Source organism: Gymnodraco acuticeps, unplaced genomic scaffold (genome assembly GCF_902827175.1).
Source record: "Gymnodraco acuticeps unplaced genomic scaffold, fGymAcu1.1, whole genome shotgun sequence".
NCBI classification, from domain to species: domain Eukaryota; kingdom Metazoa; phylum Chordata; class Actinopteri; order Perciformes; family Bathydraconidae; genus Gymnodraco; species Gymnodraco acuticeps.
Window position 1 is genome coordinate 3,505,182 of NW_022991375.1, and position 27,993 is coordinate 3,533,174.

General features: G+C 41.9%; 2 protein-coding genes across 2 annotated transcripts in view; one reads left to right on the forward strand and one right to left on the reverse strand.

Moving 5' to 3' along the window:
- The window catches only part of si:ch211-193k19.2 (uncharacterized protein LOC100034574 homolog), a 1,126,861-nt gene that overhangs the window by 232,538 nt on the left and 866,330 nt on the right, over nucleotides 1-27,993 (reverse strand). The gene's annotated exons all lie outside the window — the stretch shown is intronic.
- On the forward strand, nucleotides 189-27,991 carry elp2 (elongator acetyltransferase complex subunit 2). Its single transcript, XM_034240944.1, has 22 exons — nucleotides 189-320; nucleotides 464-542; nucleotides 1,158-1,228; nucleotides 1,304-1,448; nucleotides 3,450-3,527; nucleotides 3,867-3,931; nucleotides 4,052-4,118; nucleotides 6,376-6,522; nucleotides 6,781-6,879; nucleotides 8,585-8,685; nucleotides 14,576-14,707; nucleotides 15,096-15,245; nucleotides 17,692-17,883; nucleotides 18,092-18,161; nucleotides 18,340-18,432; nucleotides 20,252-20,309; nucleotides 21,292-21,364; nucleotides 21,946-22,138; nucleotides 26,100-26,221; nucleotides 26,348-26,487; nucleotides 26,753-26,866; nucleotides 27,406-27,991. The coding sequence occupies exons 1-22, from the start codon at nucleotides 189-191 to the stop codon at nucleotides 27,596-27,598; spliced, it is 2,514 nt and encodes an 837-aa protein (XP_034096835.1). The 3' UTR covers nucleotides 27,599-27,991.

Consider the following 27,993-nt stretch of genomic DNA (forward strand, 5'->3'; position numbering starts at 1 on the left):
TGTAAAAACGTCATAATATATACTGTATTAGAAATAATGAAATAAATGCCTCAATTTGGTATGAAGCTACTTTAAAACCCTATACAACATTGCTGTCAAAATAAAGTTCTTTAGATGTGGAACCTTTTTTTGCACGTGTAGTTTAGCTACAACAACATTTTCAGCGACACCACAACTACACTTTCAAGATGGCGGCGCCCGTAATTGAAACATGCCACATAGCTTGTTGTGCAAACAGGACTCCAAATGTTGTTTCTTGGGGTCGTGGAGGGACTATTGCTTTTGGGACATGTACCTCGGTAGCTCTCTACGACCCACAGGTAGTAAAATCCGTCTAATTTATTCTGTCATGTTAGCTGTGGATGTTAGTGGACACTGCTAAAGATAACCGAGCATCCTGTTGTTGTAAATAAAGGTGTTTTTTGTTACCTTAATAAATAAACGATTTGTTTTTTTACTGCAGGAGAGAAGAGTGGTGGCTGTGCTGAATGGACACACAGGGAGAGTGAACACAGTGCAGTGGATTCACAGAGAGGACTGTGGTGAGTGTCCTGCTGTCACTGATGGACCTGACAGGATCTGGTTTTGTCTTTAGCTCTTATAACAGTTTTAAAAAAAAAAGAAGCTAATTTGACGGCCTGTCACTTATGAGCCGTAAAGTATACATTTTGTTCTAAATGATGTCGATACCCACAATTTGTTCTCAAACAAATGCAGCCTGTTATAGCTCATAAAAATGTCCCTGTAAAATACACCTAATACAGGACAGGAACAGAAAACAAGGAACATGGGAATATGTTAGAGGTAGAACATTATTTATTTTCTAAATATAATGTATTTAACAAATAGTTAATCAAATCAACTTAATGATATTACAGATAATACATGTCGTAGTACACCTTAATACAAGGTTTTTTTATGAATGTGAAAAGATGGAACTCTTCAGTGTATATAATTAACTTAAAAACTGCCCTGTTTCTTACTTAAATGTAAAACATAATCTTTCATAGTGGAACATTTTGTCAATATAAGATTATTTATGAGATACCTTAATTGTAACTAAGTGGCATAGCACATAACATTGAAAAACTGTCCCGGTCCGAAGGTGCACAAAAGGCACTTTTACCTTTTATACTGTGTTTTTATCATTTGGTCAGCTCCAGAGAGTCATCTTGTCTCTGGAGGCTCAGATAATCGGCTCATTGTCTGGGAGGTTCAAAATGGGAAGGTAAGCCATCTGTTTCATCAGACATTGTTTTTCCTTCTTTTTTTTATCTTCTAATATGTGCTCTGTTGTCTCCAGTTCATCCAGTCGGTGGAGTGTAAGGGCCACACGGGTGCAGTGTGTGCTGTGGACGCCATCTATCTGGAGGATTCAAAGGTCCTGGTGGCCTCCTCAGCGTCCGACTCCACTGTCAGACTGTGGCTCTGTGATGGAGCCAAAGAAGGTAAGAAACACAAAATAATCTGGCAACAACTTTTTGGTTTCAGCCTGTGGAGATGTTGTGGTACAACACTTGCCATAATAAGGTTGGAAATTGTTCTGAAGAATAGTGTTTTAAAGTACTATTAATACTTAAAGGGGACCTATCATGCAAAATGCACTTTGTGATGTCTTTTATACATAATATGTGTCCCCGGTGCGTCGGGGAACTCACGCAGCATCAGAAAATAAAACCCTCTCTCTTTTCCTTCGTACCCAAATCTTTTAAAAACAGGGGTATAACGAGCGGATACAGATTTGCTGCCGATTTGACGTCAGATCGGCAGCGGACCCACAGAAAATTGCTATCAGAAACAATGCCTAACGTGTTTTGGGCGTAATCTCGTCTTTGTTTACATTAGCAAGCCTCGCTAACACTCAGAGCTAACCTGTACTGAGGAGCACATGTGTTTAAAAAGCAGGAAATAAAAAAAGGAACTCACCTTGTGATAAACCTGCAAGAGAAAAAGCATTTGAGCTCCATACTGTTTCAGAAATAATCTTTGATGTGGTTTAGAACAGGATGGCGTTTTATCACAGCAGAATTTAACTTTATCTCCGGTAGAATTCTGATCAGGCATTAGCTCCGCCTCCTCTTTTTTTTTTTTCAAGCTAAGGACCCAAAATCCGTGTTTCTCTAACAGGGCTGCAAAAGAGGGGTTTGAGCAGTATGAGGCATGGTTACAATGGGTGATCTGTTTGGTATTTTAAGCAAAAAACTTCACAGACATGTTTTATATAGGTATGGCCCTACAATATATTTTTCCAATATAGCATAATAGGTCCACTTTAATTTGGGTCCTTTTCATCATTTTGTGACCCTTTCAAAATAAAGCAATGTCAACTGTAAAATAATAGGAATATTTATTGTCATTGGGAGGACTACAATTAAATTAGGAGCGCTACTCCTGATCAGTACAGTTAAAAGATACAGAACAAAAACAGTTAAACGCAAGACAAAATCAAAACATCCTCCGTTGACATTGGAAAATCCAATACATTTAAGTTAATCAAACAACATGATAGCTGGCCTCTTCTCTACAGGGCTGCAGAATTGTTTAGTGTGATCACATCAATAACACTTTGTTTATATTTGACATGCATTCACATAGATAAGGTCAAAACAGCTGAAACAAATGTCAGTGAAAGAAAATGCCTTTGGACAGATATTAAATCTCTCATTCCAATTTGTTTATTTCCGTAAAAATGTAAGTTGACCGAGTTCAACAGCTGTATTATTGTAATATTTTCTCACATGAATTATTAGTGGTATTCCCAGCTGTCATCCATATCTCCCTTTTTTCTAAGCTGTCAACCATAACAGCTTCTCTTTATAAAAGTTTCTGTCCCCCCGTCAGTGCGGATGAACACTGATGCTGCTTGACAGTCATGCACATTAAGCGTGTGTGTATGCAAACCAGGCGTAACCTTGGGGTGTATTCCCAAATGAAAAAACGGTCCATGTGAAGTTGGATTGTGACTGCTTGAAAGACCCTTGGCCTCTACAAATGAGGATAGACAGAAAAACATGCTTCTTTTAAACATTCCAGAAACCGTGAAAGGAGAATTTCCACATGCAATATAGCAAGCAATTGCCATATAGTTCTAAAATATATCCGGACTTATTTATATAAATATCTGTAAAATAATGTCTGTGAAAAGGCTATGTTATGCTGTTTTTTCTTTAGCTGCATCATGGTTTCAGACTCCACCTTCCTCAAGAAAGTGCGACACAAAGCTGCATGAGTAATTGAAGTAGAATTTAATAGCTTCTCTAAAGCCTGTTGTAGTTGTAAAAACGATCAGGGTTTAAACAGTGATCAACTTGTTTTGTGTTCTTGAATGTGAGGGAATTTGGCCTGGAAAGTCCTTGAACGTGATGTGTAAGAACCCTTCTCTTAGTTGCGTAGCAGTATTACTCGTAGGGCATCACAAAGTTTAATCCATATGCTTGTATGTTCCTCAGCTGAGTGCCTCCACACCTTATCGTTCGGCAACAGTTTTATGATGGATGTCTCTCTGGCACTGTTGCCAGGCAGCAGAGGTAAGCCTAAGCTGTTCCTGCATAGACATCCTTTATGTTTTGCTTCAAACACACACCTACAGAAATGTTTCCTCTCATGCCATCCATCTCAATTTGCACTACTGCTTTAGCACCTGTAACCAAATGTCATTTTCTAAATTCTGCCTGTGTTTGAAGTGTCTCATATTATTTTGCCTTTCTGTTTCACATGTTTTACATCTGTTTGAGGTTGTGCTTCCCCCTTCTCTTACATCGCATGTACACAATGTAAACATAGATGTAAATGCTATATGTGTATGTGTGTCTGTGTGAGCTTACAGTACTTGACTGTGTGAAACCTGCCTTTCTTTTTTTTTACAGTTCCCATACTGGCCTGTGGGGGTGATACCTCCCAGGTGGATCTGTATGTGCTGTCTAATGGAGAGGTGAGCTCAGACAGATACTCTGTTTAAGCGACATCGCATTTATTTTTTCCCTGACATGTTTATTTGTAATTACTTGAGTATGTGAGCAAAATGTTACCTTTTTTAATTGCCCTACAACAGCTCCAGAAATCCATGTCTCTGCAAGGACACGAAGACTGGGTTCGTGGAGTGACCTGGACATCTCTAGGTGAGCGCCACATACTTCTCACTCAATTTAAAGTCAGATAAACATACAATATGTACTGTAGGCAAGTGTCTGTGATTTTGAAAACGTTTCTGTTAACCAGAAAGTCTGGTTAAAATAAATTCAGAACAGAAAATATACATATTGTTTCAATTCTCTTAGAGCCTAATAACATTTTCTTAAAAGCTTGTGCTCACGGGTCTCTATAATATGTGATTTATCTTAAGCAAGCCTGCAAACTGAATACAACTGGCCTTTTAGAAGAGTGAGATAACACATGATTGGTTAAAAGCTAAAAGGTGGGAGGAGCTTTCCAGTAAGAGCCTTCCACCAATTTCAACAGAAAGACAGACAAGTGTATTTCGACCTTCTTTAAGAAAAACAACTAGACACATATCTCCTCTTTGGCTTAATGGAGCATTTAGAAAAACTAGACACAGCCTTTCAACTTTTTTTTAGGCCCGCATCACCAACTAGTTTGCTATTCACAGTATTGTGGTAGCACAATGCAATGCATGGATCCAATCCAAGCGCTGCTAATTTTGTAACCCTCTTCAAGGGCTCTTCATTACGGCACTGTTCTGACTGTGTAAAAGCTATTTCATCTCCTTAACCAGGCCTCTCCACCAGTGTCTCCTTCCCACTCACAGTCTGTGACCCACTCCACACTGCCAAGCTGCGAGCAGGCAAAGAGACAGAGAGAAGTTTGTTGATATGAAATATCCCCATGGCATAGGAATGACAAAACTCGCTCTCCACTGTGATAGTAGTTACATAAATCATTCTGTTTTTTAAGGGTTTGGCAGATGGCACATTGCAGCAGTAGTGGTGCAGTTTATCATAGCTGTTAAAACACTGGCATTCAGAGCATGGTGCTGTTTCTTGTTTTTCTGTTTCTATCTTTATCCTTTCTTTCTAAATCACAATTCCCTTTCCATCAATCTTAGTACTAGAATAAAATAGGCTCTGGTATAAAAGCAGCTTTATTGTATCTAGTAATGTTTTGCTACACAGTTTATTAAAGATGAAAATATTTGTTAGTTGCAGCCCTAATCATGTTGCCGTCTTTGGAACAGCTGTCTGGATGAAAAGTCTTCAACACGCTTGGCAACAGCACTGTGTTACTCATTTTGATTATGATGCTCAATCAAGCATCTGATCCCACACTGACACACATACGGCTAAACATGGTTTCAATCTCATTTTAAAACATTTGAGGCTATTTGTTGTAATTTAGGGTGGGGTGAAAATGTTGTATTGCTTCTTCAAAAGGCTACAGTTGGGAGCTTTATCATGGCGCAGATAAAGGTTTTTTTGAAAATCGAATGAACGAAGAAAAACTCTAAAGTTTAAGTGAAAGTTTCAACTCGATTTGTTGGCAATGGGTCATTTATACGGTTAAAAGTATCAAAACTACTCCGACAGGCTGGAGAAAATGACTAATGCAGTCTGTTTTGGCAGAATTTCAGCCCAGTACCAAAATGTATCATCAATATCATTACTAAATGATCGACAAACAACTATGGCCTTACTCCTAGCTCTCCCAGCATTTAGAAGGCATTAGGTGGTGGCAACGGAGGAATTTATAATATGTCTGTTTATCTTGGCAGAGGCAAAACTGGGCCAGTGGCCATTGGACTAAACCTGAAGCGCATAATGTGACAGACGGGAGCACTCAGAGATAGTGGCTTGTGCTTTGTTTACCACCTGTCTGTTTATATTTGTCCGGTACTCCTGCTGTCTTGCTGGCCATGTCACTGTCAGCAGCGTTCTTCTAAAATGCCTGGATAACAGATCTAAAAAACAGTCAGGCTTTAATGCTCATTACAGACCGGAAAACTAAAGTTGGAGCCAGAGTCAGGAAAGTTGGTAGTTAGGCTCAGTTCTAAATGTTGCAACATCAGTTTTTTTTCTCTCCACACACACTCACAGGAGTTGTTATCCCTTGAATCACTTCGTTTTTTAGCACCACATAAGTGGAACAAATTAAAGTGATATTTTTATTTAATGTTATTATTTGACATCTCTTTATTTATTTTCTTAATCCTGTAGTATATTCTTCCTACTTAATACTTATGGTCTTTGTCATTTTGTCCTATATAAACCATTTTAAAGATGAATACTTGATAACACACAGGGGTGTAAGTATTTCAAAGGCATTAGGATACATTCAGTGCTATAGGGAAGGGTATTTTAAGAGCTGATAGAAAATGTCTTTCAGTGGAACACGGTTTTCATGTTCTCTCTTTCTCTCGTTCAGGTGGAGAGCTGCTATTAGCCAGCTGTTCCCAGGACTGCCTCATCAGAGTGTGGAGGCTGTGTGCCAAGTCTGGGACAGATGCCCACACAGAGGACGACCACACCATCATCAAAATGAAAGAGGACGTTTTTGAAGTGAGGGAGAAAGGTGAGCGGGCCACACAGGCTTGATTTATAAAAATTGAGCTAATTAACCAAATGACTAGGCTCATTTTTTTATGATATAATTGCACACGGTGGTTACCGACTTCCATAAAGAACAAGTTTGTGTGTAACAATTACTTATATTTCATGGAATGTTTTCTGTAGTTGGCCACAAAAAAGTTCGCCTTTTTAGTATCAGCTGCTTCTCTTCTGTTCATTGTTTAAAGCCAATACCATGATCTGTCCTCTGTTCCCGCTCCAGATGTGCCCTCCTCGGTGTTTGCTGTGACTCTTGAGACAGTCCTGGCTGGACATGAGAACTGGGTCTATGGAGTCCACTGGCAGCCTCCTGTCTACAAAGGTACCTTGATGAGCAACCAGGGAAGGGATCAGTCAATACTTACGAAGTTTCAGATAATTAGCAGTAGGTTCCTGCAGAAATCTCTTGGTGTTTGTGTCAAATTAAATCAAAGTCTCAGAGTTGGCCATACGGTACTTACCTCTAAACATTTCACTCACTTATTTGGTTTCACCAGCCTGTGAAAGTAAATGGATTTTCTTGCATGCTACACGGAGAGATGTTGTTTCTCTCCCTCTGTCCTGCACTGCTGTTGTTTACAAAAAGCAGCACAAGACGGTGACAAAAGAAAAAAAGACAAAAAAGGTGTTTGCTTAATTAGCTCTCAAGGGAAAAGCCTAATGGATGTGCTAAATATTCTCTTTAAACTCTGCTTGCCTTAAAAGCTTATTACATTAAGATCACTTCAGACAGCTTCTGTATACATCCCAGATACACAAGTAAGTGAAATGACTTAATTATGAGGGCATATCCAGTTGCAATAATTATTACATTTGTTTTCCATCTTTAAAACCTAAAATGCTATCATCATTAAGCATAGATAATGTATTATCTTTTCAATTTACACACGGCATCTATTGCACGTCTGTCCGTCCTGGGAGAGGGATCCCTCCTCTGTTGCTCTCCCTGAGGTTTCTCCCATGTTTCCCTTTAAGCTGTGGGTTTTCTTCGGAAGTTTTTCCTTGTACGATGTGAGGGTCTAAGCACAGAGGGTGTCGTATTGTCATACTGATATTTTGTACAAACTGTAAAGTCCACTGAGACAAATGTAACATTTGTGATATTGGGCTATATAAATAAACATTGATTGATTGATAGATTATAATTGTTAAAATATGATGCCAAGCATCCTTATACAAATTGATCTCTACATAAATTGATCTCTTGCATGCAGCCTCCAATGTGTTAGGGAATACCAGTAAACAGAAGCAACTTTGCTTTTTAATGGTACATTTTGACCTGTTAACACATGTATTTATTTTATTTTACCTTTTATTTAACCAGGATAGGTCTCATTGAGATTAAAAATCTCTTTTTCAAGAGAGTCCTGACCCAAGAATGGTAACAGCACAGTTTCAGACAGTTTTACAGTTACAAACAATTAAAAACACACAATCACAACACAGTCATACACCAACTTTAGCCAAAGCAGGTGTAGGAAGCACTTGATTTGTTGCATCAGAGCAGGCAGACATCCTTAACATGCTACCGACTTTTATACATTATAGAGACACAAACCATGATGAGGATTTCTGTACAACCTTAAAAATATGTTATAGAATATCACAAGCCACTCATAGGCTTAGCCAACGCTTTAAGCCACTGAAGATCCGCTTTCTTTACATAATTGACACACACTTTACTTGTCAGGTCAATAAATGTCTGGTACAAAGTTTGCAGTTTAACACAGAGTCCATTGTTTTTCTCGTAGTGTTACAAAATTGACACCACAATAGGCAGCCATACTTTACCTCAGCGTGTGTGTGTGTGTGCTTGTCAGTGTGTGACTGTGTGTGTGTGCTCGGGGGTGTGTGTTCAAATCTGTTTGGCCTTCCAGCTGAACCCCAATCCACAAATATTGTTTACTACCTTTATACCAGGTGCGTTCATTGTCTCCTACACCACTAGCCTAATCATTGACTGTTGTCTGTAGACCATTATTAACTGCAAGCTGCTCCTATAAGTGTCTATTTGTCTCCCCCTGCAGGTGGAGAGCTGCAACAGCCTCTCAGTCTGCTCTCTGCCTCTATGGACAAAACCATGATCATCTGGGCTCCTGAGGAGGGGTCTGGAGTCTGGGTGGAGCAGGTGAGTGTTGTCTTGAGCGCCTTCACACACACACACATGGTATCAATCACTCTCTGCAGGGAACACTGGGTTTGCACACAGACCTACACACCAATCCCTTTTCTGCTAGTTTTCCTTTCAGCAGCTCTTGACATGATCCAAGCGTTTGAGCCCCCCGCAGTATTCTCTCTCCTGCTGTCAGGGCCCCTGCGTCGTTCTCCACTCTCCCTGACATTGAGGTGTCAGGAATAGAAGTGATAGACAGTGATGAAGAAGCGTTGAGCCTGGCGCACCACTGTGAGTTTAGACAAGCCGAGGTTGTCCTCCCCCATCTTCCCCTCCATCACTCACTCACACTGAACCCCCTGTTTTACGGCCCATTCCCCAACAAATCCTATGTGTCCAATGGAAGACATACCATAGCCTCTGCCTGCAACCCCTTTTTCCTTATTATTTTTTCACCCCATGATCTGTCTTTAACGTTGACTCCCCATTCCGCCTTCACTCATTTCACTTCGTCTTTTTTTCCACCCCTTGCCTTCCCTTCTCTCCTCCTGTCTCGTCTCCCTCTCTCACATTCTCTCCCTCTCCTGCTTTCCTCTCGCTCCCCTCCACCTCGTCTCTCTGAGCTCCACACAGCTGCTGTTGTGCCGGAATGTGGCTAAATTTAACACAAGTGTGGATGGTGAAGAAAAAGCCTTTTTTCCCATCTGTCCCACAGTTTTTCTTTTTTTGACTATGACAAATTCTCAGGGGAGTCAGGATTACCTTAGAATACCTTTGAACATACCTGTCAGAGAGACAGGAACAGGCTTGCAAAATTGTCAGACACATATTTTCACACATGCAGAATCTCATTGTGCACACAGGCTCCAAATGAAATACATACATCACTGTATGGCAGGCACCTTGTGTGTGATCACAAGTGATTTTCCATACTCGATCATTTTGGCGCCTTTGATCTCATCATTCGCATCCACAGTGATGAGCAACAAAGACCAAAGAAAGAAGCAACCAGAAAAGTCTTGATTCTCCTCTCAACAAAGGGACGATGATTAGAGCCTGAAGCCAGTGTCACATAGTTCTCTCAGTCTTCTTCTTAGTATATCTAGACAAAGGTGGTCAGTGGAAATGAAAAGCAGCAGTGGGCATTTGAAATCATGTCTGCTGTGCCCAATCTCCATCCACTGCTCAGGCCTTTCTTCTTTAAGCCAAGAAAAAATAAAAGTATCCCCCTACCTGAAATAACCTTTTTGTTGAAAGTGACTCTTTTTCTGTTCCTTCACACCTGATTTTTTTTTTACTTGAACTATCAGGTTGCCTGCTTGCAAAGCCTGACTTCTGAAGCTTGAAAAGGCCTCACAAAGGCTTTTGTACGGGACGTTAACGTTATTGGCAGAGCAGATTCCACAGTGCTAACTGACCGGCCAAGTGTGTCCTAATTAGCCGTTTTTTTTAAACAAAGTAGTGCCCCACTTCCTCACACTGATTAGAGTAATTGGTGAGATTTAATGGAGAGCAGGGTTAGCAGTGGGGTGGCCGGGGCCCACCACTGCGTGAAGCACATCTCACTAACGAGACACACTGGTAATTAACATCTCAGACTGACCGCAGCGGGCCGCTACAGGGCCTGCAGGGACGTGTGTGTGTGTGTGTGTGTGTGTGTGTGTGTGTGTGTGTGTGTGTGTGTGTGTGTGTGTGTGTGTGTGTGTGTGTGTGTGTGTGTGTGTGTGTGTGTGTGTGTGTGTGTGTGTGGTGGGTTGTGTGTGTGTGTGTGTGTGTGTGTGTGTGTGTGTGTGTGTGTGTGTGTGTGTGTGATGTGTGTGTGTGTGTGTGTGTGTGTGTGTGTGTGTGTGTGGTGTGTGTGTGTGTGTGTTGTGTGTGTGTGTGTGTGTGTGTGTGTGTGTGTGTGTGTGTGTGTGTGTGTGTGTGTGTGTGTGTGTGTGTGTGTGTGTGTGTGTTCAGACCTCAGACCTCGCCTTGTGTACTCTCCTTAAGTGACACTTGGCCGCATGGCAGATCAATTATCCACTAAAATAAAATGTTGTTTTTAGCTGCCCTCTCTGATTTACAGTTCCAATTCATCTCTGACCACACCCAACTTCTCCAATAGGTGTGGTCAGAAGTTTGCTTTGTTGGATCTGTTACCACACCCAACAAGGAAATCACTTGGTCCTGGAGAGCATCTACACCATGAGATCAGCAAAGATTTCAAGAGGGTTGCTTTTTGATGGTAACCATTAGAAAATTAGATGTATAGATTTAATGTTTCGCTAAAATAGAGGAAAGAAAATCCATCCAACCTTCTGTTATTGGTAGACTTGAACTATTAATAAAATACTTACATAGACAAAAAACACAGAGAATTATAACTTGACTGCACATCCGTCTTTTAGAGCATTGTTTTTACTTTAGCACCCAGTAATGATTTAGTTCATTCTGATGGCTCTCATTAGTGTTGGAGACACTGTTACATTCAGTAATTGCTGAAAACAATTAGAGAAGTGGACAGCACTCTAGTGGTCTGGAACCAGGCTATAGTAAGACGTATATCGAGCCAAACACAAGACATTTGATGCTTCCTGCATTCAAATGTGAGGATAATTTGATATAAACAGTTGAACAGATTAATTTAATTCTTATTTGCTGTCTTTAATTATGTTCTACATCTCATCAGGAGACATTTAAGTGAAGGAGAATACGTCTCAGTGTCAAGTTTGAAAACCTGTCTGTACGGGTTTTCCCAGTTAAGCTCATTCTGCAGCCATCTCCCTGTTTCTCTCCTTCAAATAATGATATATACGCCTTGCCTTCTTTGTCTGTCCTTGTTCTCTCCTCCCCCATACCCCCGCTGGCCAGCGATAAGACACATAGTGCATCCATATTGTTCCCCCAGTCGTAAACAAGACAGATGACAGCTTTTTGCCTCTGTGAGTTTTTGAATGATTTACGGCAGACTCTTGTATGCAGAATTTTAAAATCAATCTGCTTAATGTTGCATCTCGTTCTCTCTCAATTTCACCGTCTATGTTTCTACCTGCCTGCTTCTCTCTCTGAATGGCTGCAGGATCGTGCCATTCAATGTGAAGGCGTGTCTTTATCGCTGCCATTAGTTCCGCTGTGTTTGAGCCTGCAGACAAGCGTTATTTTGAAGGTCATTGATGACCAACGCAAGCCCCCTAAGAAGGCCGGATGATGGAGGACTCCACTTTGCTGCCACATACAGTAGACATAGCCGAGATATGTTTGTGTGTGTATCATCCATCCTGCTTGTTTAACATGTCATTGATGCACATGTGTTCTCGTGGGTTGCTCCTGCGATGACGGCTGCAAAGATAACACGCTAAGCTGTACAGATTTGAATCATTCGAGTGTGAATTTAGCACTTCTCAAATGTCCTCACAGCCAATGTCCATATCATTTAAGGCACAAGCTAATTAAAGATGGAGAAGATATAATGTAGCCGTATCTGGATACAGACTCCAGTGGTGCTGAGGGAGCAGTGGAGCGCTCTCTGGGGTTGTTTCTGCTGCTATCGATTTGGATAGATCTCCCCTCTGGGCCCCGTTTACCTCCAAGGCCTCAGGGCCCGAGAAAGCTTTTAATTGTTTGAATTCCTCTGTGAGAAGTTGGCCAAGTCAATAGAATTCTCTTAAAGTCCTTGGGAACATAGTTTTTCTTCGACTGGTTAAGGGTTATAGAATAAACTCACAATAGCGACTAGACGGGAATAAAGTTATGTGAACATAAATGTCTCTGAGTACAATGCACACGTCTAGACTTCCTCTCTTGTCCTTTTATCGTTCAGGGATGAAGCTAATTTCGTCCCGCACAAGCCACTTGCCGTTGAAAATATTGACGGCTAATGGTTAGAACATCTCTCCGTTGCTTATACAAGAATTACTGTGGATTAATTTCCACATTGTTTCAAGTTATTTTCGTCTAGTGCCATAATCCTGCATTGAATCGTGCGGGTTACGCAAGCAACGGGACGAGGTATTAATATTGCTTTCTTCATTTTAGTATGTCATTTCTGTTCAGTAAAGAAATAAATGTCAATGAAAGCTTGAATTTATACAGAATATAATTACATTTTTTAATTTGTAGAACTCATTAGAAGCTTTTTATTTTTGCATTATGGCTCAATGTTTTTCATTTCTAGTCAGTTTCTAGTCACTTTCCTTCAGTTAAATGCCTTTTTGTTCTTTTCCTTTTTGCTCCCTGTTTTGGAAAAATACACTTTTAAGGAACTTAAAGTGAGCTACAGTGACCTCCACCGTTTGAACAAGTGCTTTTTCTTTTTGTCAGTGTAATTGGTAACTGCACTTAAAACCAAAACACGCTTCATGCCCCAGCTAATGATTTGAATCCTCAAAAATTCATTACAGAACTGAGTCTAGACAGTCAGTCAGAATCCTTTTAGAAGTGATTATTATTTCTAGCATTTTTCTGAGGCAGTGATTATGAGTTTTTAATATGGATTGTTTTTCAGTGGCAGCTCAGCCCCCATGGGTGCTCCGTGTTCGCGGACCCTTCACTGTCTGTGTGATCTATCCTACGAGCGTGACACAGGGGTCACAAGCTCTCACCCAAATCCAATTTATGTAAATCCTTCAGGCGTCGCCATTTTTCATCATTATTTGTTCAGTGTGATATGCTGCTCTGCAATTGCTTTCATTCTGTATTAGACAAATGTATTTTCTAAGAAAAAGCAACACAGTTTATTGAGCTCTAATCAGTCCCATTATGCATCATTTATCATTTGACTTGTCAGCTTAATTTCAGTCTTCTTCTTCTTCCATTGTGGGAGCTGTTAGTTAATATGTCTTGTAGGGGGACTGACGACAGATTTGAAAACTCTTTCCCCTCACTCCTCTTATTTTCTATGCATCCAAACCTTTATATTTACACAAAACCCAGGTGTTTGACAGAACAACTACGCTATATACTGCGTGTGTCTGAATCTAATATAGGATGAAAGGAGAAAAATGTCAGAAATAGCCTAATTATTTCCGCAGCTTTTTCTCCATATGTGGCAGTTCATGCACCTCAATGTCTTTTATCTTTATCTGTGGCGAGTCAGTGACCCGAACCAGAAAGCAAATGTTTCTCCCCCACCTGATGTCACATACCCAGCTGACCCAGAAAGCCACGCAGGTTCTGGTCCAGGCTCTCGTCATCTCACGCCTAGACTACTGCAACTCCCTCCTGGCTGGTCAACCTGCATGTGCCATCCGACCTCTGCAGCTCATCCAGAATGCAGCGGCTCGTCTGGTCTTCAACCTTCCTACATTTTCCCACACCACTCCGCTCCTCCGCTCCCTTCACTGTAACTGCTAGAATCCACTTCAAGACAATGGTACTTGCGTACCATGCTGCGAATGGATCTGGCCTTTCCTACATCCAGGACATGGTTAAACCGTACACCCCAGCACGTGCACTCCGCTCTGCATCAGCCAAACAGCTCGCTGCACCCGCACTGCGAGGGGGACCCAAGTTCCCATCAGCAAAAACACGTGGGTTTGCTATCCTGGCTCCAAAATGGTGGAATGAGCTCCCCATTGAAATCAGGACAGCAGATAGCTTACACATCTTCCGGCGCAGACTGAAAACTCATCTCTTTCGACTCCACCTCGAGCGATAGAATTACTAACAAAGCACTTATATACTAATAAAGGACTGGCTTTTCTAAAGCCAGTTGAGTAGCACTTGAAATGTTTTTGCTCTATGAAACCTGATGTACTTATATGATTTTGTTTTCTTCAAGTTTGTATTTTGTTGGTCGAACGCACTTATTGTAAGTCACTTTGCAATGTAATGTAATGTAATACACGTGTTTCTAAAAAGACATCAGAGTTGAATCTCTGGTCTGTAATGATCATCCCTGCACCATGTTTTTCTTTCACATCAGGTGCGTGTTGGGGAAGTTGGTGGCAACACTCTGGGTTTCTACGGCTGCCAGATGAGTCCAGATGGCTCCATGATCGCTGCTCATGCTTTTCATGGAGCGCTACATCTCTGGTGCAAAGACCAAGATGAAAAGGTATGTCTCTTTTACTCTTAACCTTTCAAATGTATAACGCCAGTATTTCTGTTATTTGAGACTATCCTTGTTATTATAATGTGTTTGATATAAGATTCAGTGTTAGAGCATTGCTTCACGGTGACGTTTTATTCACAACATAAGGTTCAGAGATAACTGCATTTCAATTACGCCGGATCAAAATGTCAGTTTAAAGTTCAGCACATGCCTGAAGGTGTTAATAACGTTTCAAATAGAGATTGTCTTTTCAGTCAGCAACACATTCATTATTATCACCCTCTCTCCCGTAGTGTCATTCTAATGATGGAAATGATGCTTATGTTAAAGGGAATTGACACAAGAAATCATTTGGAATGTGTTAACTGACCAATGCAATGCTGTCTGACAGGGACAATGGAGGCCTGGGGTTGTGATATCGGGCCACTTTAATGCGGTCCAGGACCTGAGCTGGGACCCTGAGGGGGAGTTCATCCTCAGCGTGGGCTCGGACCAGACCACCAGACTCTTCACCCCATGGAGGAAACAAGATGATAAACAGGTCCTGTAAATGAAAAAAGAGACACAGCTGACTATAATTAAACAGTATTTTTAAATGTTTTAGCGCAACATTAGGAATTTGATTTAAATAACCAGATGGTAAGTATAATAATATTTTATCACATTGATGCAAATACATCTAATATGACCATAAGGCAGTCCTGTGTCGTGATGCAACATTACCCACAGTCCTAATGCACCTAAAGACATTAAAGAGAGTCTCACTCTGGTATAAACAGCACAGCTCAATCTCACAGGAGAAATACTATCTTATACTTCACTTTATAAGGTGATATATAAGGTTATAAGGATTGTTAATCTAACGCACACATCACAGTTTATTTTCATGAAAGAATAAGAAACATTGAAACAATTGGAGTTAACACTGCTACTGGTGATTTTCTCCTTTATACTGTAAAATGAAGTTGTAGTTCTGACGAAGAGCCATTCCACATTTCTGTATTCATCCTGAGACGATATAAAGACAGGTTTCACACACCTGGCCTCAACATGTCCACCTAAGGATTCAGGCCTCTCTATTTCTTCCTCTCTCCTGTGAGCAATAGTTACTTAGTATGCTGCTCTCAGGGTTTCCCACACATAGACAATACTTGGGCGGGCCGCTCAGGTATATTAACGGCCGCCCAAGTATATTTCGCGACCCATTTCGTTTTTGTTTTTTTTATACGTTTTTTTGTATTCGTCCGTGACCACGACGCCATCTGCGATTGATTAACTTGTGGACAATGATCCCTCGATCTACGCCTCCTGTACCCAGTCCCGGACTGGCCATCGGGAGGACCGATGCTGTTAAGTGGCCTGCACAGGGTGACTGGCTGTCTACACGATGTGGCCTGCCGACATGGCCACTGTCATACAGATCATAAATCAAAGCCCTTGATTGGTCTCTGTGTGTCATTCAAGCTCGGGATAACCTCAGCTCAGGTGAGGTAAAGGACTCTCTGAGTGTTTAGATAGTTAACTTAGTCTAAGTTCTCAGTGGGTCTCAAACGGTTTGGTCGCCATTTATGTAAACACATATTTCCATTTGAGAGGGTAGTGATTAGTAAAATATGCATGAATAAATAAATAAATAGTTAACTAGGTGAAAAAAGGTAAGATACACTTTTAAAACTTGTTGAGAGCTAAAACTAATCTTTGCTGCTGCCTCAAAGAGGAGCAGGGGAGAGAGGAGGGAGACAGGAGAGGCTGGTTCAGGAGCACAGACACACTCACGACTATAAATGAACCAAAAATAAATAAATAAACAAGTTTCAGTGTTTTTTCATATTGATATGGTATGTTATTGGTTATGGCCATGATTTTATGATTATTGAAATGTATACAGTTCTGTTTCATATAGGTGTTTCCATAGATCTAGTCCCTTCAAAATGCACCAGATTGATGCATTTAAGGCCCAATCCCAAATCGCCCCCTACACCCTACCCCTACACACTACCCATCCGTTCGCGCGGAGGGTCCGCCACATTAAGTGCTGTTCCAAACCAACGAGTGTGGAGCGGTGTGGAGGGGGAGTGGGCTATCAAGCCCTCAAACAGCGAGTCTGCAGCGGTGCTGACTTGAGACCAGTCTCTACCTGACCGGGGTCAACGCTGTGTGTGTCCGTCAGGAAACACGCTGTTTACAAACACAATTAAAGATGTTTGGAGTTTTATTTGAGTTATTAATTTACATTTTTTTGTCAAAGAGATGCTGATTTGAAACCGTTGTTACATACAGTTACGGCATTTCCTGTTTCTGCCGGAGAGAGGGGAGTTTGTCCCAAAGCTTGCCGCTGTATTTATACCCTTAACCCTTAATGGAGGGAACTTCATTCAGCTGCGAGTGTGGCTACAGACGGAGTTCACTCCATCATGGAGGGGTAGGGTCGAGGGGGTGATTTGGGATTGGGCCTAACTCAAAAATAAAAATAAAAAATCTTACCGGGGGAGCATGCCCCCGGACCCCCCTAGAGGATTTGAGGTCCACCCCCACTTAAAATCACATGGACAGGTTCCTAAATACATTTACCATTTTAAAAAAAAAAATAGTAACCCATGTTCATATGTTTATGTGTGGGAAGTAGATTTAAACTATAGGGCTTTCACTATGGGCCCTGCCTGTACCTGTTCGCTCTGCCATCGTGTGAAGGGTCTGCTAACAAGCGACCAACAGAAAGGTTAATGTTAATGTTGTTGCACGTCACCTCTCTATTGAGTTTAGTTTGCAACATAAGCTGAAAATAATTGTTTTCATTTGAACTGTTACTGGATAATCAATTTAGTTTTTAACTTGGTTGCAAACGCCTGGATTTAGGGCCCAGAAATCCTGTTCCACAACATCAGGCATAAAATGAAATGCTGGCACAACCCCATGCAGCGTGTTGCGATCCCCGTGTCCAGATTTGCATCTTTCCTATATATTCTCATGCCTTATTCACCCTGCAGGCAACCTGGCATGAAATCTCCCGGCCGCAGATCCATGGATACGACATGCAGTGTCTGGCCATGGTGGGAAGGTTTCAGTTTGTGTCGGGAGCCGATGAGAAGGTCCTGCGAGTGTTTCAAGCACCTCGAAACTTTGTGGAAAACTTCGCTAACATCTCTGGGACGTCAAAAGAAAAGCTGTTGACATCTAGTGTGAGTGTCAAATGAAATGACCATCATTATATATTTAAGTTATGTTCACTCACGTAGAAATAGTCAAGAACTATGTTTACCCTCTCTCCAAAGATCAGTTCTCTCTCTTTCACTTTGATTAACAGCTGTAAAATGTGCTGAGTGGATCTCCCACCCCTACATGGTTATTGATGTGTTTGTCTCTCGGTCCGTTCATTCATCTTGTCAGGACGCTGCCAACCTTCCAGAAGGAGCCAGCACACCTGCCTTGGGTCTGTCCAACAAGGCCGTATTTCAGGGTAAGAACTTGCTTACTTTTGCCCTTTTTTTTGTATCCTAAAGTTTTATCTGAGCTCCAAACGGTAGTTCTGGGTCTTATTTTAATCAAATGTTGTTTGTATTTTTTTTAGCTCATATGATGTAGTGTAATATATAAATGTTACAACTTATTTACAGATGTGTCATATTGTTCTGCAGGTGACCTTGCCCACAAAAGCAACGAAGGGGAGTTCAACAGTGTATCTGATCAATACCAGTCTGAGTCTTACTTCAACCCGCTCATCATGACAGGTACTGCAAAAACAACACTCTCAAACAAGTGTTTTTCCAGCATAGCAAGGTCATTTCTGAGATTTCGCAGCAAACCCTCATTTAATTTAAACCTCCTTGATAAATAGTTTTCGAGGCGAAATGCATCCCTGTCTCCTCCACAGTCCGATAGCCTGATTCATATTCTGCATCGCCCTCCAATCAGCAGCCTCAATCAGCTCACAATATAAGATTTCCAGCCAGCCTGTCGCTAGATGTTCTTATAAGAGACAATTATGAGCGGCCAGACGGACAGTTAGTCATTGGGGCTCTCACCATGCTATACTCCCACAATGCCTGAGGTCTGCTGGGGGCCGATGGTATTACAGCAGGTGACCGTAAGCGTGAGTAGAAGTAAAAAAAATGTGTATTTGTTTATTCAACACATGGCAGTTATTTTAAAACAAAACATGTACACTTAACAAAACATGTACACTTTTTTTATAGTGCATGGTGGAAAGGAGCAGGGAGAAGAACATCTTATTTTATCTGCCCCTTCTTAAAAAAAATTAAATAAATGAAATAACCATAAAAAAGTAAAATAAAAGCAATATTCTTTCAGTCACAGTTGCTTACAAATACTGAAACATAAAACCAGAACACAATCAAAAGTCAACTTCATACTGTCTAATAACGCTTTCTTTATACATTTTCTTAAACATTAAAATGTTCTTACAGCCTTTTAAATCATTCGGCAAAGATATCCACTTCTTTACTCCAACTTCAGAGACACACATCTGCTTTAAAGTTGTACGTGCAAACTGATGCTTGAAACTCAATTTTCTCCTAAAATAAGATTATTTCGAACGGGAAGGGCATTGAATTCATATGTATCAAGGACACAGAGGTACATGGAGGAATGAGAGTACAAGAAACAAATGCAGGATAGATAAACTAGTGGATGAAACTAGCAGATGGGAAATGGATTGTCAAATAGAGAAAACGTAGCGCTTTAAAACCCCTGGGCTAGAGGGTGTCAAGTGCTGTCATCAACATGATTGAAGCCACTCATAATCTGCAATGCTAATTAGAAAGCAGGCTTATGTGATTGCAAAGTTTAAGTATCGATGACCCCGGGCTATGGAGGGAGCAACCAAGTGCGGAGGCTGTTGTTAACAATGCATTTTCCCTCGTTTGATTGGCTTCCGCAGGCAAAGAGACAGATTAATAATTAGGCAATTTGGGAAGGCGATGACCAACAAGAAGAACACAACGAGTGTAGCTCTCGGTTATATGCAGCACAGAGACGTGTGCAGAGAGGATTGGCACCGGCTAGATTTGGTCCACCTCAAAGCCAACAGCCGTTAAGATCTCCGATAAAGCTGCTGCTGTTTCAAAATCTTTTTTGGCAAAAGGCGTCGCAGGGCTGAAGATTTCATGCAAGCTAAATGCTAAAAGAGTCTGTATATAAATGTGAGGGAACATTGTCTTCATGATATTAATCGTGTTCTAGGTGCACCGTGTAGTCTTTAGTTTGTCTCGTTTGTCTTCTCTTTCTTCTTCTTTGATTTGTAAGCCTGTCACATACACACATTCAGGATCCTATCTGTCGCACTTTTGGTTAACAGAACAGGGATTTAGAAAAGGGAAATTATAATAGCTACTTTGGTGTAATCCTCATTTTATAAATTGGAAACTGCTTGTATTTGAATTTATAAAAAGGCACAGTTTTCAGGGCCTGCCAAATGATAGTTATGTAAGGGTTTGGAGTTAACTGTGTGTCTGTTTTGTGTGTGTGTGTGTGTGGGCGCGTGTGTGTGTGTGTGTGTGTGCGCGTGTGTGTGTGCGCGTGTGTGTGTAGAGCCCCCACCCGAAGATCATCTTCTCCAGAACACACTGTGGCCTGAGGTCCAGAAACTGTGAGTATCCACATGTCTCTCTGCTAGCAGCAGCTTGGGAACCTGCTGGAACAAACAATATCCTGAGACGTAAAACAACCTCGACTACAGATTTACTTTATATATACTTCCCTTTTCTAGAAGAGATCGTGTTTTTTGCATCACTCTTAATGAAGCAGCATTTCCAGATAAATTGTGTTTATCTAGTTTTGCCCAAAGGGTTTATTCTCACTGAAAATGATGGAATTCACAAAGCCCTGGTTCTCTCCTTCCTTGTATCAGCCAATCAGAATCCAGCTTCCTGCCATCCCATGAGCCTCTTCTCTAGGCTGAATATATTGCCTCCATTTGTGGCCAAGGCTAAATCTATTTCCCTGTCAATTTGCTATAAACATAACATATGGCGCGATGGTTTATTCGAGGTGTGGGCATTGTGCCTTTTTCTTTTACCTCCATTTGGCTTCAGCCCCCTGAATCATTTAGTGCATAATAGAAACATTCAAATGAGTAAGTGGCTGAATTATTTTTGTGGCATAAATAATACACTCAGCGTTGGGGCTAAATTGCTGCAACGCTTCGCAGATGGGGAGGAACTTCCAGGCTGTGATTTCCCTTTGTTGACATTTGAAAACAAGCAGGTGATAGTCGGCAAGCTAAAAGTAATTATGCTGCCGGTGATTACCCGCAGCATCATCGTTGTTCATCTCTGTCAGCAGGAAAGGACCAGTCATTGCAGATCAGTGTTTTAATTTCACACTCTGTCTGCTTATTTACCTGTCAGCGAGCGGCGATGGCTCAAATCTAGACGCTTGTCGGGGTGACGCTTTGGAATAACAGGAAACTTAATTTGCTGTCACACTCGCTGCGCTCTCTTTGCTGTTGTCGTCCTCCCTTCATTCGTCTGTCTTTCACATCCCATCTGTCCTTCACATATTTAGAACGGCTGTTATCCTGCGTCCTGTCGGTGATTAATGTATCTATGATTGTCCTCCGTCTCCTCCAGATACGGCCACGGATTTGAGATGTTCTGCCTGGCCTCAGACAGCGGCAGAGCGCTGGTGGCATCTGCATGCAAGGTCAGTGTGATCGGAGCGAGGCCAGAGAGCACGTACTCAGTAACAGGCATTAGATCAGAGAGGAGGGGCATCATGACATATTGACTCTGCATGCTCATATCCACACTACCACAGAGCGGGGTTAGGCTGCTCTCAGTCAGGTATTGATGGTACCAACATGACCTTAAAGCAGACAAGCACAGAGCTATTAGCCATCACAGTTATGTTTTTTTGTGGCATACAATATCTCTCTTTCTTCCTCTCGCATCCACTTTCTCCACCTGCATTCCTCCTCTTTCGATCTGTCCTTCTCGCTTTCCTTTTCACCTCTTTGCTTTATTCCTTTCCCACCTCTGAATTACGTTTCCTTTATATTCCCTGCTGTGGCAATCCTCCATTCCTCAACCCATCTCCTACGCCTTGTTTATTTTCCAACAGGCATGCAAGCTCATTTTGTAAATTTTTTAAAACAGAAGTTGTTTTCAGGAGGAAGTCAAAAGCAAGAAGAAAGACAGAGAAGATAGGATAAAGTCAAAAACTAACAAAACTCAAGCTGCTTTTGAAAAGTAATGCGTTTTTTATTATCTAAATCCTCTCTCCAGGCGTCCAAAGCGGAGCATGCGGGCGTTCTGCTGTGGAGCACGGCGACATGGCGCCAGCTGCAGACGCTGCCCTGCCACACCCTCACCGTCACCCAGATGGCCTTCTCCCCGGATGCTCAACTCCTATTGGCTGTTTCCCGGGATCGCACCTGGTCTTTATGGAGACGGAACCCGCCCACAGCTGAGAGTCCAGGTGAGAAACAGGAAGGAGTTGTGGACATTAAGAGGATCTATCATGAGGGGTTGTTTATGTTGCAGTGCTGCTAAGCATGAGGTAGCATTTCAGCATGCTGGTGGCCAATACATTTCGCTTAATTAAAAATGTGTTTGAGTGAATCTCAAAACAAAGAGACAACATTGGAGCCTAAATGGCAAACAACACCAGCACGCCTAAAACTAATTAATTAAAATAAGGTAAACTGCGTTTGACACTGTTGACCACAACATATTACTCGACCGACTAGAAAACTGGGTGGGACTTTCGAAAACAGTTCTAAATTGGTTTGAATCCTACTTAAAGGACAGAAACAACTTTTGTTTCTATAGGTAAATACACATCTGAGTTGACAAATATGACATGTGGGGTACCTCAAGGCTCCATCTTGGGGCCTCTTCTCTTTAACATCTACATGCTACCACTGGCTCAGATAATGAAAAACAACAAAATAAGTTACCATAGCTATGCGGATGACACAAATCTACGTAACAATTTCACCAGGAGACTATTCTCCAATTCAAACACTGAGTAAGTGCATTGAACAAATCAATGACTGGATGTGTCAGAACTTTCTCCAATTAAACAAAGATAAAACTGAGGTAATGGTTTTTGGAGCCAAGGCAGAACGTATAAAAGTTAGCGCTGAGCTTCAGTCTGCAATGTTCAAAACAACAGATAAAGCCAGAAATCTAGGTGTAGTCATGGACTCTGACCTGAGTTTCAACAGTCACATTAAAACAGTTACTAAATCAGCCTGCTATCACCTAAAGAATATATCTAGGATTAAAAGACTAATGTCACAGCAGGATTTGGAAAAACTTGTCCATGCTTTTATCTTCAGTAGACTCGACTACTGCAATGGTGTCTTTGCAGGTCTCACTAAAAAATCTATTAGAAAGCTGCAGCTAATTCAGAACGCCGCTGCTCGAGTCCTCACTGACACTAAGAAAGTGGATCACATCACTCCTGTTCTGAAGTCTTTACACTGGCTTCCTGTGTGTCAAAGAATAGATTTCAAAATACTGCTGCTGGTTTATAAAGCACTGAATCGTTTAGGCCCAAAATACATTTCTGACCTCCTGCTAAATGATGAACCATCCAGATCTCTCAGGTCTTCAGGGACTGGTCAGCTTTCTGTCCCCAGAGTCAGAACTAAACATGGTAAAGCAGCGTTCAGTTATTATGCTCCAAATATCTGGAACAAACTCCCAGAAACCTGCAGGTCCGCTGCAACTCTGACTACTTTTAAATCCAGACTAAAGACTTTTCTTTTTGTCGCTGCTTTTAATTGAACTATTCACATCTTAAACTGCACCGTAACTTTTATCCATGTATTTTTTCTTTTAATGTTTATTTTATTATCTTTTCTTTTTAATGACTGATTTTAAATGCCATTTTCTTAATGTCTTTCGTTTTTTGTAAAGCACTTTGAATTGCCTTGTGTTGAAAGGTGCTATATAAATAAACTTGCCTTGCCTTGCCTTGCCTAAACCCACTGAGCAGATTTGTTCCAAATCAAATTCTACGTCAAGTTGGCCTGATTAGAAGGACTCCCCTAATTAATCCTGAGAAGAGCCAAACCAGTGATGCGCTGACTGAAACCGGTCCAAAAAAAGGAAGATTAATAATTAAAAACACATTTTCTCTTCATATTTATCTAAATTGACTAAAACATCACCAACTTCCCTTCATGACACACTTACAGTAAACTCTTTATTGCACGTTATACTTGGATAGTATGTGCAGAGATATTTGTAATGTGCAACACTAACTACACAGAATACAACAAATGCCTTCCTGTAAACTTTTTGGTGGTGTAGTGGCTTGTCTGTTGGCTTGTTTTCTGTAGCCTTATTTTGAAAGATTGTCACTTTTTTAGTCCGTTTGCTTGACCTTTGGCTTTTTTCAGACTTAACTCAGTTGTGGTGACATTAATGGCTAGCGGTACAGATCTGTTTCTGGAAGGTCACTGCTGTCAGTGTCCACATGGACTGAGGAATTAAATGAATCCAATGAGAGAGACAAATAGATCTAGAGCCAATCTTTAAATACTACTGTGGAGCTGGACTTCTTTTATTATAGCCTACCGTTTGTATTTGATTCTAACTTTTAAAAGGATCTTCTTCTCATTTTGTATGTTGGAACCAACGACGACCTCATACTCACGCAATGTAAATGATGTATGAAATGTCTTTTATAATCGGATTCCTTTGATCTACCTGCTCTCCCAGCCTGAGAATGTGTTATCTGCTAAAGCTCGGTTCTCTTTTTGTTTCAGTTTCGGACATTTTCTTATATGGTATAATATTCTTAGGATATTTTATGTTTATTAGAGATTTCACAAATGAAATAACCCTTTTTTTTTTTCAGCATGCATTTCTTTAATCATTTGATCACTTGAAAACAACAATTAAATGTTGCTCTTACACTTTGCTCGAAGTAGGAGTTCTCTTATTCGAGCACTTAAGTGTAATTCTTAGAGATTTGATAAAATAGGTCCAGTTTGATCAATAAGACACGGTTTCTTTGTCTGTTCTGATTACATAAAAACAGTTAAAAACCTCCCAAACACTGATTTGTTCTTCTGATGTCCTGAGTCGGTGAAGAAAGAATGGGATCTGTTCGTCCCCACGTTCAATTCACCTCCTGCAGGGCCAGTGTTGTAAACAAGAGCGTGTTCCTGGAGAGTTTATTTATGTGAGAGAACCTCTGCGCCTCGACTCCGACAGATAACCCGATCCTGCTTCCAAGGTGAGCAGAACAGGACATTTAAGCCCCAAGGATTACCTCCCTGCTAACCGTCTCACAGCTCTTTTGGCAGGAGGGTCCTAACGGGCGCAGGCAGAGGAGAGGCAGCCCTGAACTCCGTCTGCCTCTACAGGGGTCCGCTCAGAGGCAGGGAGGCTGTTTGTGAGACAGGGAGGGAGGGGGGGCACGTCTGTTCTGGTTGGCTGCTGAATCACTCAAGGTGATTGTCACCCACAGACTCACAGTCCAGACCAGGGAAGGTTAAATTAAGTCAGAGCTGATCAAACAAACCGCCTGCCTCCATTCTCACCTCTTCTGTGTCTCTTCTTTTCATCTGACCACGTCCCTTCCTCTTCCTCGGGGGTCACACACCCAGACGTCTAAATTATGTAGACCCTGTTACCTTCCTCTCCTTTTTTTTGTGACGCATTGTATCGAACCTGTATCCTTTTTAATGTGCTGCTCTCTAATCTTCTGGGATATATTTGTATTGTTGTTACTCCTACCTTGTCGGTCGCTGGTCTTCATCTCTGCGCACTGAACAGCCCATCAACCCCCCCCCAGGTCCTCAGATGAGAGTGTTAATGAGAGGAGCTGTAACACCTGTGTGTCCCAAACACCACACCTACAAACGGAGCGTTTTGCAGAGAGTGTTGTGAGCACAGAGACACGACACGGTGGTTAACTCTGACTTTGTGGGGACCCTGTGGTTTTGCGGCTCGGTTGTGTGTGTGTGTGTGTGTGTGTGTGTGTGTGTATGAGAGCGAGTGGAGAGAGAGCACTGCTGCAGACAAGCAGACAGGCGGCTGCCACCAGCATACAAACAATCTCCCTGGGGAAAACTAATCTGGGGTCTGAAATGACTTAGGCCGGGGAAATAAACAGCAGCAGGTCATAAACCAAAAGTGAGTGAAATGGAGGGCTGCAACGAGGTTCCCTGTCTTGTTTGGTTGTTTATTTGTCGCCAGGGAGAGCCTTTGTTGCTACACAGCAGTTGGTAGGGATCAGACATGATGATGTCATGCTACAATAATCACGACACAACGTTTTCACTGCCCGCTCATCTGTCATCAAGAGGAAGTGTCGGAGAAGTGTGATTAAAGCTCTGCTGTGTTGGGGCTGATTCAAGCTTTTTGTGACTTCCTTCTTTCTCTAATCCCTGTACTGGTTTGTGTTTGTTTCCATGCAGAGCCCCGGTTCTCACTACATGCACACACAGAGAAGGACACAGCCGTACACAGCCGCATCATCTGGTCATGTGACTGGAGCCCAGACAGCAAATACTTTGTGACATCCAGTCGGGACAAGAAGGTCAGGCTTTGCTTTTAAGATGATATGGTGGCACATTGAAGTGGTGATGCAATGATTGCATTTTTTGTTGAGAGCAACCATTTCATTTTAAATGCTCATAAAAGATGTGTGTGTGTGTGTGTGTAGGTGATAGTGTGGGGGCCGTGCGGGTCAGAGGAGTCAGACGCTCCTCTGTCTCCTGAGATCAAACCCTGTTCCTCCATCTTGGATGTGGGAGATTCTGCTACTGCTGTGGCTTTCTGCCCCACACTCTGCTCTAATAACAGGTACACACACACACACACACACACACACACACACACACACACACACACACACACACACACGACACACACAACAATTATATTTCTTTATCTTTTTAATATGGCAAACTTGTAATTGTATTGTTGTCTGTTTCATAGCACCTTAGAACATTTGTAAAACGTTTGGCTGAACCTCTGAAAAAAGGAATAAAAACAATTTTGAAGTGATTGTTATTATTTGTTAAATTTATCAAGCTGACTTTGTGCTGACTTTTGGTTTCTTCCTCAGCTTCCTGCTTGCAGTGGGGCTGGAGAGCGGCAGGATCTTGCTGTACAGGTGGAGCCCTGACCTGGGGTCTGCTGGAGGAAACGACTGGAAACACTGTGGAGGAACAGACATCTCGTATCCTTACACACACACACACACACACACACACACACACACACACACACACACACACACACACACACACACACACAGTGCCTCTGAAGTTGAAACTTTGAAAGTCCTTCAATGGCCATGGGCAGCAGATGTAAATGACAATGTGTCAGTAACAAAACTGTGGCTTCAGTTTGATGGCGGAGTGTATTATGGAGAAAAAATGCAGCGCAATGCTACATTTAATTGGCTGCGTTCATTTGAGCTGGGCAGCAGTTAGGGGGTGAGGCATCGACAGGTGGTCGTGTGTATTTCTGTGTGTCCAACATGTGAGAGTGAGTCATCATCTGTACAGCTCAGGAAGTAAATTAAAGAGGTATTTTGGTTGTTTTTAAGTATCAGAAGGCTGCTCTATACCCAATTTTTGTTGCTCACATTGTGTTACATATCTTGGAATTGTTTCGGAGACATTGGAGATGGTGCTATACTAAAGTACTTGTAGCAGGTAGTAGTATTTGTCTGGATTTTGTCCTGTTTTTCCTTCATTTCACAAACTTTCCCAGACAAAGCCACGCGCTGACGGTGAAGAGGCTCCGCTGGAGGCCCCGGGCCGGGCGAGCAGGGCGAGAGAACCAGGAGGACGGAGCGAGTGAGGGAGAGAGGGAGGAAGAGGAGGAGAGCTCCTGGGTCCAGCTTGCCAGCGCCAGCGCCGACCACTCTGTCAAGATCTTCAACATCAACAAACGGGCTCTTTAGCACCACCAACAGTGACACTATTATGTCCCTCACATGCAGACAGACACTTGGACCGAGGACCACAGGCCACAGCTGCAAGCCTCTCACTCTCTGTGACAGCCAGTTAAGTCATGGGTCAGTCGCAGGACCAACCAACCCCCCCCCCACCAGTCTGTCTGCACACAGCTGAGCAGATCTGATGGGTGGAAGCAAGACGGCAAAAACATCATGACCCCGGGTGGTCTTTCCCTTCATAGTGTTTCAGATTCAGAGAGGACCACGCTGCTGGATCTTCACACAGATGACATATTTATCCAAGCTAACATTATACAGGGACTCTTTTCAGTAACAAATCACAAAGGTGTACTATGATTTGGTTGCATGACAAATTAATTAAATGTTTTTTATATCTAAGA